The 18,470-nt window shown below is 30.6% G+C and overlaps 1 protein-coding gene and 1 long non-coding RNA gene across 4 annotated transcripts; one reads left to right on the forward strand and one right to left on the reverse strand.

Moving 5' to 3' along the window:
* The first annotated feature begins 1,800 nt into the window (after nucleotides 1–1,800).
* LOC123693112 (cytochrome b5-related protein-like) lies at nucleotides 1,801–15,887 on the forward strand. 2 transcript variants are annotated; one of them, XM_045638072.1, is made up of 6 exons: nucleotides 1,801–1,957; nucleotides 3,884–4,103; nucleotides 8,252–8,661; nucleotides 8,898–9,086; nucleotides 9,505–9,729; nucleotides 15,158–15,887. In XM_045638072.1, exons 2-6 carry the CDS (start codon nucleotides 3,888–3,890, stop codon nucleotides 15,450–15,452), a joined length of 1,335 nt encoding a protein of 444 aa, XP_045494028.1. In that variant the 5' UTR covers nucleotides 1,801–1,957; nucleotides 3,884–3,887; the 3' UTR covers nucleotides 15,453–15,887. The 2 variants fall into 2 exon arrangements, with proteins under 2 accessions (XP_045494028.1, XP_045494027.1); XM_045638071.1 differs by having other exon boundaries at nucleotides 1,801–1,948.
* Nucleotides 8,574–16,219, reverse strand: LOC123693114. 2 transcript variants are annotated; one of them, XR_006751655.1, is made up of 3 exons: nucleotides 15,832–16,219; nucleotides 9,576–9,725; nucleotides 8,574–8,677 (listed from the first exon to the last, which is right to left on the reverse strand). It is a non-coding gene; the product is annotated as an uncharacterized LOC123693114 (long non-coding RNA). The 2 variants fall into 2 exon arrangements; XR_006751656.1 differs by lacking the exon at nucleotides 8,574–8,677 and adding an exon at nucleotides 8,988–9,078.
* Nucleotides 16,220–18,470: the final 2,251 nt, after the last annotated feature.

Raw genomic sequence — 18,470 nt, forward strand, 5'->3', positions numbered from 1 at the left:
TACTTTTTGTTACTATAGTGATACATAAGGATTAGATTCTCTATACGTATTGAATATTTTATTTTCAAATTATATCTATTTATTGCAAAAATATAATTACAAATTAATAAATTTCAGCAATGATTAGCTGTTGAACATCGACGGTGATGCAATGTAAAATAAGCTCTGCGTCAGGTGCATCTATAATAATCCGAGGGATGTGACACATTCTTTGATGTCCATAGTAAGCCTTTATATCTTTTACCTAGATACTTCTATTTCAAAAGAAGCGCTAAATTTCAATACTAAGGACGATCTGAGGACTTCTGTTGCTAAGGACGATGAAACTAAAGCCTTTTAATTATATAAATGTACCATTCATAGGCTTAACCTATAGGCTCTGTTGTAGGCAAACATGTTTAATCCCGACATTATTTCCTGATTTACTTAATTAATACAATTCTGAATCACTATAATATTATAAAAAGCTAAATAATCTAATATGGAATTTAAAAAAAAGAGCGTGAGTGCCAAACATATGTGTCAGAAGTAAAACTTCTTTGGCAAGATTCAAAGATACCAAAATCGTCGCCTTACTCCATAACGTGACGGTATTGTCATGACGCGACCTTGAAATTTTACTCTCAACGTGCTTAAAGATGTTTCACTTTAAAAAAATGGTAAATGAGAACTTCAAGGATGGGGTTCTTTTACATGTAAGAGTAACATGATCCGATATCTAGGTACTAGGTACTGTCAACTGTGGTAACCGATTTTCAATTTTTTGTTTAAAAGAGGTACAATTGGCCTTGTAGCTCATAAGCAAATCTAAGCCAGCGTAGAAGATCAAATTTACAAACACCGATATGGTAGAGCTAAAAACGGCACATTTAATACGAATTGAGCTTATTTTAAATATGACTTTAAGAAATAGACCTGAAGGTTCTTATCCGTATTTTCATACAATTTGGATCCAGTTTTAATTTCAACACCGATTTTATGTCAATTATTTACTCTTAGTAAGTAATCAATACTCTGTAATAACATAGTGTTTTCATCACCAAATAAAATACCTAGTACCAACTTCATGTGCATGTTACAGCGCAAGGTGCATACTTTTTAACTTGAAAACTTGAAAAACTTTTTATTATTCATTTCATACAATACAATATGGAGTAGTAGGGCCCTCCTAGTAAGTTTAATATAAAACCTGTGTCAGGAGGACCCGCTCTTCCTTAACTTAAAATAGGAATCTACATCAGAATAATAAACTGTTTAAATAACAAAATATTAATAGTTAAGTGTGGAGTGTATTCGTGTGTATGTGTGTAATGTGATTGTGTATTGTGTGTGTGGGCGATGTGTGCGTGTGTGTTGGTGAATGTGTGCGTGTGTGGGTGAATGTGTGCGTGTGTGGGTGTATGTGTGTGTGTTTAGATTTGTCAGTTTATGTATGAGCACGAGTTATACTTGTATTTATAAATTTTTAGGTCACATAAAAATTCGTGAACAACCCTTTTATTGGTACTTGAATACATAGCGTTAAACATAGCGTTAATAAAACAAAAACTAAATTTATTATCATGTACTATTAAATCTAATACATATTATCAATGATATAATAATTGTGATAACGACTAGCACTAATTACATGAAATGCACACGTCATTTTATGAATAAATGTAGAAATTCATTCAATACAATCGCAAAATGGTAATATTGTGTTATTATTCAAAATAAATTTAACTACAACATATAGGACGAAGCCAATGAAACTCCAAAATGAACTGTTTTAATCGCAAGCGCAGCCAGTCACGGCCAATCAGCTTCGCGTGACGGCCGGCCTTACCGAGTCGCGATTAGATATTTTTTGTTAAAAATGATTATCTAATTTTAACGTAACAACATATAAGTGCGTGAATGGAAAAAGTATAAGATAGTAGTGAATATAAAAAAATACATGAAACTGGTAAGTATGGTACGATTCATTATATTATTTTTTAGTTCCTAACTTGTTTGTCAACAAAAATATATACAATTCATTGACCGCTCGTATGTAGAATGTACCTACGGGTACAGTACCGAACAGTAGAGTTTTTTTTTTGTTGACAATAATTTATAAACGATATTATCTCAATATTAGATAAAATATATAAAATGGAATTAATCCGTGAATTAATTAACCTAATTGATTACTAATCGGGTTTTTTTCCTATGTTATTGTCATTAACGTTTTTATGTAGAGCATTTCTGCGATTCTTTAGCATTTATATGCTTTTTGTTTAATAATACCTATGATATTAATTAATTAATATGAATTCACTTTATAGATATTAAAATTAATTCAAATAGGTAATCTTTGTTTATTATTGTCAACTGGTATCCGTGAACCATGCAACTTCCACAAATCTTCCGTATAAAATCTATTTCATCGTTAAAATTTTATTGACGATAAAAATAACTGTCTTTTCATAGTTATTATCTAAATAAATGATATTATTGTAGTCAGTTTTATATTTATAACTAGCTTCCGCCCACGACTTTGTACGTGCATCCCCGTTTTTCCCTGTTCCCGCAAGAATTTCGGGAAATCCTTTCTTAGCGGATGCCTACGTCCTAACATCTACCTGCATGCCAAATTTCAGCCCGATACGTCCAGTGGTTTGGGCTGTGCGTTGATAGATCACTATATCAGTCACCTTTGAGTTTTATATATATACGTATAGATATTATTATGATAACACAGATATTCAAAAAAATGAATTTTTGATTCATATCCAGTTTCTTTTAGCCGGTGACATCGCCTGCGTTTTAAAGAAAAAACCGCATAGTTCCCTTTCCCGTGGGATTTCCGGGATAAAACTTATCCTATGTGTTAATCCAAGTTACCCTCTATATGTGTGCTAAATTGCATTGTAATCGGTACAGTAGTATTTGCGCGAAAGAGTAACAAACACATACAGGTATCCATCGTCAAAAAGTTCCGCATTTATGATATTACTAGTAGGATAGGATTCAATTGTTACTGTATAATAAGTATAATTATTTGTAGTGTAGTATATTGTAGCTTAATAATTTTATTCTTTTTTTTCTAGTAGGTAAATACATTTTAGATATTCACAAGGCCAGTCAGTGTTAGTTTTTGTTAGTTTGATTAAATTAAGGAATAATTTAATATGATTTAATTTAGCTTTTTTTGTAGTAATAAATTTCAAATGCATATTAGCATTTAATTAAAAATTTAATACCCAAATAAAATTGTTGAACTTAGAATAATTGAACGATATGTTTTTTATGAAAATCCGGTACTGAATAAAGGAAACTTAATAAAAAATTGAACTTTAATTTTTCTAAAAACTTCAAATCACTTTTAATTATTCTGTAATTAAAATATTTTTATTCCCGACATCTACGTATTATTTTTTCCTTTATTATTTGCCTTATATTATATCGTTTTAAGCACTCTCTGAGCCAAGGCCTTACGAGCTTACGAATATTGTGTTTCAGTTATATTATTTTTCACTCTTATTTCTATTGTTTCCAAATCGTGGTCTTTCAAAAATATATTTCCCAGCGCTGTAAAATATAATAAACTAGCTGCTTGCCCTGGCTATTTACGGGTTACAACTATTTTTTGGCAAAAACTACAAACTATCAGTACCTAGCAGCTTAATTTTATTGAAATCGGTTCAATAGTAGAGTCTGTAGCGGACAAATAACCTGACACATAAATAACAATATTCATATATGTAGTTATATATACAATATATCTTTCAAGTTTGTTAAAACTGCAATGTGCATAAGATGCTTAATTTTAATACAATCGATTCAGTAAAGAGTCCATAGACCATAGCAGACAAACAATATTACATACATAATTTCATTCATCCGTATTATTTTTCAGAACCATGGCACCAAACAGTAATCGGCAGCAGATTAGTTTTCCAAATCTTCCATACCCATTATTACGTGATGAGGAGCCAAAGTCAGGGCACGGATGGTTAGCAGCCAAACGAATACAAGATGGTGCTGAAGGCCTCTGGAGAATACATGATAGTCTTTACGATTTGACAGACTTAATATCTTCACACCCAGGTGGCTCGCAATGGCTTGAATGTACTAAGGTAAGAAAAATAGTAAAAGTAAAAGTAAAAATAGTAATCCACATTTGATTAATATTGGTTAATATTTCATTATGTAGTGCTTTATGTATTGATTTATTTATTTTATGTCATATACTGCTTTCCATTAACACATTTGTTTAAATTTTAATATTAGTGCATATTTCATTATGTAGTGCTTTATGTATTGATTTATTTATTTTATGTCATATACTGCTTTCCATTAACACATTTGTTTAAATTTTAATATTAGTGCATATTTCATTATGTAGTGCTTTATATATTGATTTATTTATTTTATGTCTTATACTGCTTTCCATGAACACATTTGTTTAAATTTTAATATTAGTGCATATTTCATTATGTAGTGCTTTATATATTGATTTATTTATTTTATGTCTTATACTGCTTTCCATTAACACATTTGTTTAAATTTTAATATTAGTGCATATTTCATTATGTAGTGCTTTATATATTGATTTATTTATTTTATGTCTTATACTGCTTTCCATTAACACATTTGTTTAAATTTTAATATTAGTGCATATTTCATTATGTAGTGCTTTAAGTTCTTTACGACATACTGCTTTGTATTTTTTCAATTCAAAGATATGGTAGAGATGGTAGAGTATAGTAGTAGAGTGGATGGTATCATTGGTAGAGCTGATAGTTTTTATAAAAAAATAATTTTGATGACTCAATTAACCAAATGTCTTTCCAAAAACTATCATCTACATATTCTACATGTTAACGGAACAATTGTTCTAAAAAAAAACACAAAAAAAATGTTCTATGCTCTGCTACAAAAGATAGATAGACGAAAAAAGCTTTTTATTGGAAAACACTAAAGCTAAAAGTATAAAAATATTGCAATTTTAATCCGAAGTTATGCCTGTTCTAGACTTTAGCCTGACGCTAGTTAATGTTAGGTATCTTAATTAAAATTTCCCCTCCGTCATATACGGTCTATCTCAGCTATGTAGATTTTCGAAGTCCATTTACATTTCCTTAGAATATAAACATAAAAGAGAGCATAAAAATACTTTTGACAGCAGAAAAGTATGTAAATTCTCTCTTGGGCTCTTAATTACTGAAATGAAAACATACGTCTTTATATGTTTTCTTCGAATAGACGTATATCTTACGTCTTAACAAAAACATGCTTAGATTACAGCAATTTATTTAAAGAAAAAACAAATAAAAACAGTCTCATTAACTTATGGTTATTAAGTAAACAATATAACATAACTATGAATTATTTAAGCTTTACATATACTTAACTAGCTGCTCCGCGCGGTTTCACCCCCGTGGCTGGTAGTGTAATGACACATAGCCTATATAACCTTCCTCAATAAATGGGCTATATATTATTATAGGCTATAAAATTTTTCAAATCGGACCAGTAGTTCCCGAGATAATAGTGCAGTAGGTATTCATTAGGTACATCTTATGTTTTTCTTAACAAAATTCGCAAAATTCACATAATTTCCCAAACTTAATTTATTAGATTTGATGCTCCAAATATTATAAAAGTATGATAAAATGTCAAGAATGTATGTAATATAAAAGTATGATAAAATGTAAAATCATACGATTTAATTTGTTAATCCATACTAATATTATAAATGCGAAAGTAACTCTGTCTGTTACTCAATCACGCCTAAACTACTGAACCAATTTTCATGAAATTTGAGATCATTTCGAAATAGGATATAGCCTACTTTTTCCCGGGAAAATGACGCAATCTAACATATAAATAAATCCCGCGGGAACGGGAACTATGCGGGTTTTTCTTTGACTGTGCGAGTGAAGCCGCGGGCGGAAACCTAGTAATAAATAATAGTTAAAAATATATTTATTTTTAAAATATCTCAATTGTTACAAACTAATTAAAAAGTTACGAAAGTAATACATTCTTTTATTCAAAACAAAACTATGTATATTTGATATTTGCTTCTGTGCTTATTTGCATAAAGTTTGAACTGAGGTTCCACCTTATCGCCTTCCTCTTCAATGCGTTTTCTGAAGTCGACTGTTTATTTTATCTCCTCATATTGCTACTTTAAGTTTTAAACCGACTTCAAAAAAGGGGTTTTCAATTAGGCCGGTATATTTTTTGTCCAAAATGATATGATCATACGTTTACATTTGAGTACCTAGTACCTACTATATTTTTTACAATTTCATATTTTACTTGCGTCATAAGCGTTACGATGGTTCGTTACTTACAATAAAATTTGTAATTACTTTGATGGATGTTTCTTTCGGAAACTTTAAATTATTAAAAAAATATTAGTAAAATATTTTTTAGGTTCAAGTTGTTTTCGAATTTTCTTCAATTATTATTAGTCCTCACTGAAATATTTAAATATTTATTTACGTTAAAATATCGTCATTGATCTTATTTTAAAACCTTAAAAAAAGTACACAAAAATTATCAGGATATGTTCTCCAGTAAATGCTATGACATTTCATGATAAAAAATAAAGAAATCTAATTTTTGTATATAAAATTATCAAATTACATTTTATATTGTGCAAGCCATGTACATACCTACGTATGTTGTTAATTTAATAAACATAATATTATATGAAATGATAAGAGGAATATTAAGCTTTTTTGACACAAAAAAATCGGTATAAACTATAAGCCAATATGTGTATGATATTTAGTTTAGTTATATTTACACGTCTGGACAACGTTTCACGTAATAAAGACATAATAAAAATATACAATTGAAATTGCCTACACATTTATTTACTTTAATAATACCCAGTATATTCGCGATATTTTCATTTCTCAGACAGTTTTGAAAACCTTAACCTTAACGTTGAACATTAATTGTGAACCTGTCACAAAGCTAATAGCGAAATAATCAAAACCAAGATCTATCTCATTCCGAATTATACAACTATCAAATAAATAGCACAATAGACAAAGTTTTGGTTTCAATCTACAACTTTGTCTATCACTTTGTGTAGTTATAATGCTGCAAAATTTAGAACAACGCTCTACAGCTCAAAATGTAGGTGAAAGTTCACTACATAGTTTGAGTTGTATGTTCTACAAATTAAGGTATATATTTGCTATTAAATTGAACTTTAAGACAGGCAAAAATGGGGTGAAATATAATAAGAACTTTACAAAATATAGGGAAAGACGGTGCCTTTTATTGCACGACTCGCTGATTTTGGAAAGAAAGTAGCACTGAATTGATTAAATTAATTTGAATAGTATAATGGTGGTCTGTCCTTTTAAAATTTGATTTCAATGAGTTAAATAAGTATTCTCTTTTATTTTACCTTCAAAGTTACAAGCCAAATGCTACAAACCGAAATTATATATTTTTTTGGAAAGCGTCATCTATACATATAATAAATCTGTAGAAGGGTCAATTCTGTACATTGAAAATATTGAAAAAATAACTAGCAGGGGTTGTTACTGGATCGATACCAAACCCAAATATGTGATTAAAAAAATTTTTGTCTGTCTGTCTGTCTGTCTGTCTGTCTGTCTGTATATGAAGACATCACGTGAAAACTACCGGTTCGATTTCGATGAAACTTGGTATAATTATACTTTATTATCCTGGGCGTAAAATAGGATACTTTTTATCCTGGAAAAATACGTAGAAAAAAAATTAATCTCAATTTTTCAGTTATCCATAGACGTTGTTCTGTAGTAGGTACCGCGAACACACGTTGCGTATTATTATAGACCTAGCCGTATTTGGGTCCAATAGATATTTATAAGATGTCATTGTCCGAGTTACTAAAGACAGAATCCGCGCGAACGGAGTCGCGGGCGGAAGCTAGTTAAAAATAATAAAGAGTTAAGGCAATTTTTTATCATCTAATTTTAAGAATGGCGATAAGAAATCAAGTAGTGTAAATATTGTTACTATTTTTTAAAAACAACCTTCTAATTCGTTAACTTAATAAGAGAGAATGTGTGGATACGAAAGTTTTAAATTTTGACGCAGATCACAGATGCTCAAAACTCAAAGCCCAGTAAATTAACAAGATGTTTTGCGAGAGTATTCTAATTTCTGATCCTCTTCCGCAATAGTACTTCAAATGCTATCCATGTTAATGAAATAACAAACATCTTTGCACTCACAATGATTATAATTTATACGAATCTCCTTTCAGGGCACAGATGTAACGGAACAATTCGAGACCCACCACATAAAAAGCGTCGCAGCTGAAATCCTTCCTAAATACTTTGTTCGCAAGACCTCTGCGCCTAGGAACTCCCCATTTACGTTCAACGAAGACGGTTTTTATAGAACATTGAAAATGAAAATAGCTGCAAAGCTCAAAGATGTACCAAAGGACGCTAGGAAAAAGAGTGACTTTGTTAGCGACGTTCTATTTGTTTTATTGTTAATTGGAAGTCCTTTGTGTTGCTGGACTTGGACACAGCATTTGTTATTGGGCGCTCTGTCAACGGTTGTTCTTGGTTATTTGCTGAGCGCCCTAACAATCTGCGCACATAATTACTTCCATAGATCTGACAGCTGGCGGATGTATCTATTCAACGTCAGCGGGTTTTCTTATGCGTGAGTAAATTATTAACTGAAACAATTAAAAAAAAAATATTAAGATAGATTGGCATTTGTCGTGTGGGTTCTTCCAATAAAACTTTCACGATTTTCAATGAACATTATACCTAATCATATCATCAGGTCATCATATTTAATAAAAAGCAAGTTTGATCGTACGAATCATTCTGTTGATAGAGTTTACATAATATATCTAATAAAATTATATAAATAATTAATTACTGTTTTTTTAGAGACTGGAGAATAACCCACGCTATGTCACATCATCTGCATACAAACACAGCGCAAGATATCGAGCTAAGTCTCGTAGAACCCTTCCTTCAATTCCTGCCAAACCCAAATAAACCAATTTGGGCCCAAATGGCTGCGTTTTATTATCCGATCGTATTTGCTTTCACTTCATTGGCCGTTCTGCTAAAAGAGTATGTATATTTTATAATAAATTATCCTTTAAGTTGTTAAATGTAATGTAAAGAGATTTTTTTACTAGGGAAGTATTAATACATAATATATATATCCATACTAATATTATAAATGCGAAAGTAACTCTGTCTGTCTGTCTGTCTGTTACTCAATCACGCCTTAACTACTGAACCAATTTGCATGAAATTTGGTATAGAGATATTTTGATACCCGAGAAAGGACATAGGATAGGTTTTATCCCGGAAATCCTACGGGAACGGGTTTTTCTTTGAAAAAGCGGGCGAAGCCGCGGGCGGAAAGCTAGTTGTATATATATATTGTATGTATTGAAGAGAATTGCTGATTAATCTTTGAAGACGGATAAAGAGTTAAAAGTATATAATTATGTTGATTTAATCATAAAACATTGTTTTACAGCGTTGTGCTAGGCGTCGTCGGTCATCAAGGTGTGAAAATATCATGGACAAATATGATTCCATTTATAGTACCCGTATGGATGTGGATTGGTAGTGGCTTGTTCCTTCCATGGGTGATCGTCATTTGGATTGCCACAGTGATGATCAGCAGTGAAATCTTCATGATCTTCGGCTTGACCGCTGGTCACCATGCTCATAGTAACTTCTTTGAAGGCGATGTACCTAGGTAAGAAATTAATATACCTATTAATAAGATTTTTTATATAGAGCTTGTATTATAATGTATTGAACTGTTGTTACAACTGCTCTTAAACTGAAGAACCACAGGACTACATAGCTATAAATTTATTAGATAGAGCCTCTTAAAATTGTAACCTATCTATAATTGGTTCGATTTTTATATATCTGGAAGCTACCAGCATATCATATAGTCATCAGAATGATAATAAATCTGGACTATATTATTATAGTTAAAAATAAATTAAAAATTTCAAATTTGATTTAAATGTGGTGTCTATTTCATAGTATTGTAATTTACTGCCGCTGAGTCGTTAACCTCGGCACTTTAAAATTAGGTATAAGCTGTTATGTACCATGATGATTTTGTGTTCACATTGTTTTGTACAGTTTTTGTTGACATCTCATTTTCATTTAATGATAATGAATGTAAAAAACGTAGGTAATGTTACAAATAAGCACTTGACGATTACTTCACAAGCAAATGCGCAAAAATCTAAACTAAATAACTTTATTGACTCGCTTTTTTATAAGATCTAAAAGGATTGATTAACGTATATCCGATATGTTTTTATATAGTTATAAAAATTTTAGATTTGATATCCAAAACAGAATAAATCACATTTATTCACTTCATCTTTTTCTCAATTTTTATATCATTCTGGCTAAAAATAAAAAAAAAAACTTAACTAGAGCAAGAGTGTGGAAGAATATGAGTGCAATTTATGAATGCGCAAATAATAATAATTAAATACCTACAGCTTATTTACTTTTGGCGTATTGTATCTGGGGGCACGGTAGTGCCCCCGCCAAGACGAGCCAAGCGAAAGCGAAGCGCACGGGCACTACCTACCTTTTCTCGAAGCGCTTCGACGTTTTTTTGAACCCTCATAACTTGGGTTTGGATTATGCTAGATCAACAAAATTTTCGGGATATATTGTCAATAGCGGACTTATTGAACATATTAAGTTTTAATTACATTAGCTTTTATGCTTCAGATTTTATTTATATCTAAAAAACGCTAATTTCGTCACTGACTCACTGATGATCATCAAAATTCTTAAGGTATTTCCTAATGTCCTAGAAAGCTGAAATTTTGTATGTAAGCTAGTATTAGCACACAAACAACAAAAAAATTATAAAACTTGTAACTTTCATCCCCCAACCCCTTAAACTAGGGGATGGGAGTTTGTATGAGACCTGTAATTTTAAATTAAATTTTGATGACGCTAGAGGTCTAATCTAATAATCTAAAACTTGGTTCCCCTAGATATATATATGTATAGGTACTCCTTGTTAAAAAAAAATTAAAAATTTAATCGACATATATTGAGACATATACTTCAGATCAGATCATATAAATATGAATGAATAGAAGTGCAACACTTCTCTCCAACGTCTCCTGCCTCTTACGTCCACACAGCTGTAGCTAAAAATAAAAAAAAAATTGTCCTTGACAAGAGAGTGGGCTATAAAAAAGGCGTCTCTGATGTGCAAGAAATACACCCCAAAAAAAGAAGAAAAAAATTTTGTTACAAACAACTTACAAAAAGAAATGAAATCCCACCAAAAACATTTTCATGTAAAATGTTGCCAAGACGAGCCCATAGGTATGACTCGCACTGTGAAAAAGTTATCAGATCTCATGTAGAGCCAAGCTTCTAACACTACACGCCCTAACTCTACAAGGCCTAACTTCACAAACTCTACACCTTAGTCAAAATATGTGGCTTGGCCGTTCGTTACTACAAGAACTATTGTATAACACAAAAGTAATGAACAGTGAATTAATTTTTCACCTTACGCCGATGTGAATGTAGCGAAATGGCCAAGCCACATATTTTGACTAAGGTGTAGAGTTTGTGAAGTTAGGCCTTGTAGAGTTAGGGCGTGTAGTGTTAGAAGCTTGGCTCTACATGAGATCTGATAACTTTTTGACAGTGCGAGTCATATGGGCTCGTCTTGGCAACATTTTACATGAAAATGTTTTTGGTGGGATTTTAATTTCGAATGCAATTAATGTGATTTTTTATTATTTAAACTACCTGCCTACTTATGCGGTTTAAAGTCCATGACATAAAATGATAGTAATTTTTCTATTGTTTGTGCATATTTATTATTGTCTTTTTCTATGTAAATATTTACGAAGTATGAGTAGGTACAGCCTTTAGCCTATAACCTCAATAATAGATATTTAAATTCAGGAAATTCCTTAACATTTGATTTTATCTATAAATTAACTATATTATATTCGCAATTCGAAGCATTTTGAAAATTGTGATTGATCTTTACATATAACTAGTGGGTCGCCCCGGCTTCGCCCGTGGTACCTACATATTTAAACTATCCTATCTCTCAAGTCAGATCGAACTGCACATGGTGTGCGAATTTTATTATAATCGGTTAAGTGGTTTAGGAGTCCATTGAGGACAAACATTGTGACACGAGATTTATATATATTAAGATTATGTAAATATAAAAATGAAACAAGTTTCGCGTTGTCTCGGCATAACGTGTGAACGGCTGAACCGATTTCGATAATTCTTTTTTTATTATATTCCTTGAAGTACGAGGATGGTTCTTATGTAGAGAAAACGTAAATACGGGCAAAGCCGGGGCGGACCGCTAGTTATTTATACAAATCATATTAACAGAATAGAAAAAGTACGAAATACCTTGATAATACCTTGGGCTGTTCTTAATCAAACCCTCATAATATAAAGAGCTAAAATAAAATTATTATAATATTTAATAGACAATAAACATACAATTTCAAGAACCGTGCACTTATCATCGAATTAATGCTGTTTTTGTCATACTTTGTTTAAAATGTGATAATTAAATTAGCATTGTATTGTATTGTTGCGAAGGAAACATTGTTGTTTTTATTGTTATAAAACCCAGAATATATATTTGAATCAAATTGTTAGGTTTATTTATTTTAAGTCCCAAAATAATGTAATTTAAATAAAAATCATAATCGATTAATATTGTTAAAGCTTTATTCTTTTCAAACTTACATTTTATGTAGCTTATTCCACTTGAAATTTTCAATATAATTCCCGAAATCCACGTTTATATTTTCATGCAACTGCTGCTAAAAGCGAAATTAAAATTCCCGTTATGAGTCCATTTACTTATTACGCAGAAAATTATCAATAATTTGGCAATTACGAAGGACATTCACAGATCACCAGATTTAAAGAATTATTATTATTTTCCTCGTTATGTTAAAAATGAAATTTTATAAGATAAATAGCATAATAATTTGTGAGACAACCTGTTAATTACGGAAATATCCGTGTTAATAAAAACCTTATTAAATATTCACATTGTCGTAGCCTCGACCCTGAGGTCATATAATATTATGTTTTTACTCCAAAGCAATGTTGCGACTGTAATTTTAACCGGTTAAATCGGTTTATTGTTTATCCATACTAATTACTTATATCATTGTAAATGTGGAAATTTGTATGTCTGTCGTTTCATTTAACGGAAACTGAGAGAGGTAAGATTTACAGATCTCCAGATTTCAGCCAGACTTAGATATACTAATTTTATTGATAACGGTTTAAAACGATTAGTTATATTTCAAAGATAAAACAATTATACCACTTTTGAATTTCCCTTAGTCATAAGTCTAGGAATAAAATAACTAACTTATTCTTTAGGACTAAACACGACTAACGTATTGAAAACTCCCAACGGGATTAAGAATAGGGTTTTAGGACAAGAATAAGAAATAAGTACAGACATTAGGGTCCGCAAAGTCGACGGTCCTTCATTGTCGAAGCCCTACAATTTTTTGTTACTTCAATGGATAAAAATAGCAATTTAATAATATAGTTTAGTCCTAATGCGCTGAATCAAACCGGTTGAAGCGGCTTAGTAGTTAGTTAGCGTTTATTTTTAAATACATAATTATTTATTACTAGCTTCCGCCCACGACTTTGTACGTGCATCCCCGTTTTCCCCCGTTCCCGCAAGAATTTCGGGAAATCCTTTCTTAGCGGATGCCTACGTCCTAACATCTACCTGCATGCCAAATTTCAGCCCGATAAGTCCAGTGGTTTGGGCTGTGCGTTGATAGATCACTATATCAGTCACCTTTGAGTTTTATATATATAGATTTTTAGTATTGAATTTTATGTTACTTCCAAAATTCAGTTTAATAAAATGTACTTTGAATGATTCGTGGATGAGCAAACCTTCCATATTATGCCATTTAAGTAGAAATTATTACCATAGGTATACTTATTGCCATAAGCTCTTTTTATTAATATAAAGTTAAGTATAATAAATTTACTTTTAACAAAACTGTAATTATTTTCGTCTAATTGGGTGTTATTTCTAATTCTGTTATAGTCTCCGTCGACTTCGTAACTTAATCTAACACTTAATTTGTAAAAGAAGGTCAAAGTCGCCAACTAGCTACTAAATTCTAAACTCAAATCCTTTCAAATTACCTAAGTTCCAACTATAAATTAATTTAAAATTAATTTTGTGTAGCTTTGCAGAACTCTCTATAACGCAGTTTAAATTTCAATACAAGATAACAAATGTAAAGTGGGTCGTGTTTAATATCAGTTTCTATTCACTTTGGTGTCAATGCGTTGCGATTGTGACATGCCGGTTTAATCACTCGTCTTTTGTTGCTCCAGATTTGTTCCTATTGTACAGTTGAATGCAGAACATCGAGCATGCATCGGTTTTAATTCCTTGCTTGGTTTCAAAACAAATATAACGTTTATAACCCGGAATATTGGTTGAAGTTTTGATATTAAGGCGCACCTTCATGACTGCAGATTTTTTGTGAACAAAAGCAATTTTACTTGAATTATGTGATGACTATGAACAAAATTATAAGTTCTGAATTTGCAATTTGGTCGTTGTTACGTAGGCATAAAACTGAACATGCTTGCGGTGTACTAGTTATTCTTTAGTAACGGTTGTTTGACACTTTCGTCTAAGTATTGGTAGAAGGTTTGTCACGTTATGTGGTTTTATTTCGGGGTATTGTACTAGTTTCAAACTTATCATAACCGTATACATAATATTATTTGTAACAAAATCTTGATGTGTTCCTTTTGGCGGACGATTTGCACCAATAGAGCAACGATTTGTTGGTTAGGAAGTTTCTATTATAATTATAAATGTGAACATGGATTAACATGCTTGTATTAAATTATATTAACAAGAACGTATTATAACGTAACGTATTCTATTAACTAAAAATTATTTTTGCATTCAAATATACATTTCACTTTTTCCTTATATATCTTCCATAATATTTCATTCTTTACCTATTATCATAAAATTGATGATTATTGCTCGACACACTTTAATTACTCACAGCATAAATACTCCACCAAATATTCTAATCACGCTATCAAATCAATCTGTTCTTAATTTTCAGAGAAGAATACCTGGACTGGGGCATTCATCAGCTCGACACGATCATCGAAAGGGTAGAATATGCTGGGAACCACTACAAATCCCTTACAAGATTCGGGGACCATGCCTTACATCACCTGTTTCCAACATTAGACCACGCAGAGCTCAAATACCTTTACCCGACTCTACTTGAACATTGTGAGAAATTTGAAATGCAACTGCGAATGACAAACTTCTACCAAGCTCTCCTAAGCCACAGCAAACAATTAATACGAAAACGACCAAACAATTTCACGAAAAGAAAACTCATTTCATAATAAATTGTAAAGACTGGGCTTATAGTGTGTCGTAGGGACTGAGAGAATCAATCCATTACATTACATTATCAATTATTTAATAAATTATGATATAACATTGGGACTGGATTAGAAATGTATACGTATTTTTATGTAGAAAATAAATTATGTATTACAATACCTAAGTTAAGGATACAGGCTGTTATTTTAGAAGTAAGAATCACTAAGTCATTTTTTTTTCATAATAATATATTTCATACGGATTTCGGTAATATTGATGTGGTTATACATTAGCATATTAATTAATTATATAAATTATAATATGTTTTTAAGGCCTAAGTATTAATTATCAAGTTTATACTTTACAATTTTTCTTTATGACCAAATGACCAATACTTACCTCATTGGATACAATGTAAAATTATGAAGACATAAATAAAGTTATTTTACACTGCATTATAATATTTTAATTTGTATTTTCTTGATCCCATATTATCTTTAGACACCCACACTTTGCAATAATATTTAAAAAAAATCTAGTATTTAATGAAAATTAAAACATAAATTAAATAATCGTTAAAACACACATCGATTTAGTTATTTATGATATTATTTCCTCACTAATGTCTTATAAAATAGCTTTTCAACTAAAATAGGTAAGTCTTAAGTCTTCGTTGTACACAACGATGTAGAGCCCACCTGTTACACGCTTTTTAAAATGTTTAAGAGAAAACACTCGTACTATACAACTCAACCTTACAACAGAGTGCTTCAGAAAAATAGTATGTTAATTATAAACACTCTGTAACTTTTATACGAGTTTGTTGTTTTATATCTTAACTAAGAGTTAATGTGGGCTAAAGTTCAAAGACTCACCACGCTGCTCGTCTTCTTACACGTAGCATACTAGGTATGTATCTATATAATATTATTACCAGGTATTTTTATTAGATAAATTTAATACACTGCAATGTTAATCTATTAATAATATCTTTATTATAAAACAACCTACTTAAGTAATTTAAGCATAAAACTATTTAAGAATAAAACGGTAACTAATAAGTTCAATTATTATACTTAGGTCATTATCACCAATCAAATAGGTATTAAAAATACGTTAGCTTGCAATCTTATTTAGGTGGTATACAATAACGTGACCCGAGGGATATACCTACTTGCAATTTTTTTTTTAATTGATTTAACTATGAAAAAAGTAACGGATATTAATAACCCGGATTAAATTCTATGAAAGAGAAAAATACAAACACGTCGGCAATAAAATTTATCATTTAAAAATTAAAACTCATTCTAGATATCATGACCCAGATTATCTAGGCTACTTAGTTCTAGGTACACAAATTACCGGGAATTTGCAAAAATCAATTTAAAAATAGTTATGCGATTAAAACATAATTAATTACTAGACATTAATTTTATGCTAGTCATGATTATTTGGATGTGCAACTCTTGCAGAACACTATTGTAATTATATTTTATTTATAAGTTGTTGTTATTTAGTAGTTAGGTAGGTAGTAATTGATTGTTTTATTGCATATTCAAGCATACAAAATTAAAATTAAATTTGCCGTAGATTTAATCATGAAAATGCGTTTAAATCAATAAAAATAAATTATATTCGATAAAGAAAACGTGACCAGGTACAAAAATTAACAATAAGGTACATTCAAATAACTGTGGCAGTATTGTACTAAAGTGATTACTTGGAGATAATAATATTTTTAACATATTTTATTATTTACTCGATAAAGCTTGTAGCTCACCTTAATATTTCTTGAGTAGTGCGGTATATAGTTAATAATATTATAATGCATCACGTTATAAATAAATTATTTACAAAATCGTTAAATAATAATATAAAATGAACACTCATTACACGCTTTACACTATTTATGAGCCTTAAAACGTGATTCATCCGTGATCCTGGTGGATTTACTTGCATCTGAGAGAGTTTATGGTTTCCAAGTTATATAATGTCTATAATATCATCTGCATCTCTCTGCAATTGTTTATTTAATTTACACTATATTCTGCAATATTTTTTTTTTTAATTTTAATTCATTGTTTACCAGAATACATGTTTATAGTATCAATAGTTATAGTGATTATTTGAAAATATGATATCGAATAATAATGACATTAGGGCCACTGAATAGATTATTGATGATAGATGCTGATAAATAATCAGCAGTGTAGATATTCATCTAAATGTTCTTATGATAATGTTCATAATATGTTCGAGTAGTAAAATATGAGAAACTTAATACCTATTTACATATCAGAAAGAATTACATCAAACAACAAGACAAAATAGAAATCTGGCCCACTGACATCTTCAATAAGAAAACTAAACATAGGTACTTACGTCATAGGTATACTATTTTTCCAATATTATAATAACCCTCATTCTGGTAAGTAATATTACTTACAAAATAGCCGAGGTCACTAAACTAGTAAAACAATCATCTGTCATTGGAAAGAAAAAAGAAATACACTATGAATTTTAAACCTGCATCGTGTTGCGAATAAATAATTAATGATTAAATTACAATCCACTGGACATCTCTATTTATGCTAATAGGGCAAATGATACCTGATTCCCAATCATAAATCTACAGGAAGGTACCTAATTATATGATTTCATCTAAGAGTTTGGAAATTTAAATCATTAGATGAAATACCATTCAAGAAATTCGAGCTGAAATTTTAAAGTTTTAATGTCTTTGAATTACTCTGAATTAACTTAGCAAAGATGTTTTAGGGAGCGAAACTTCGTTCTAATTTGCAGCTTTGGTGAAAATATATGGCCTACAACACTTTCCTCTTAGCAATTTCACACGAGCGCTGAATAATTAGCGAAGCAGCGAACACTTTTTAGGAATAAAAATTGCAATGGAACCTAGCTAATGTTGCTAAACTTTAGTTGGGAGTAACTTGAACAATTTCAGTAAATTTCTCGGAAACCTGCTTTACAAAGTTGGGTAAGGAATTTATTTTGTATGATACGCATTATTCTGATGA

Source organism: Colias croceus, chromosome 7 (assembly GCF_905220415.1).
Source record: "Colias croceus chromosome 7, ilColCroc2.1".
Taxonomy (NCBI): Eukaryota; Metazoa; Arthropoda; class Insecta; order Lepidoptera; family Pieridae; genus Colias; species Colias croceus.

Bases quoted from the DNA above. Each gene is read 5' to 3' on its own strand.
- LOC123693112 (XM_045638072.1), top strand. From the start codon at position 3,888: ATGGCACCAAACAGTAATCGGCAGCAGATTAGTTTTCCAAATCTTCCA. The intron at 8,662-8,897 runs GTGAGTAAATTA...CTGTTTTTTTAG, and splicing joins GTCAGCGGGTTTTCTTATGC to AGACTGGAGAATAACCCACG. The intron at 9,087-9,504 runs GTATGTATATTT...ATTGTTTTACAG, and splicing joins TTGGCCGTTCTGCTAAAAGA to CGTTGTGCTAGGCGTCGTCG.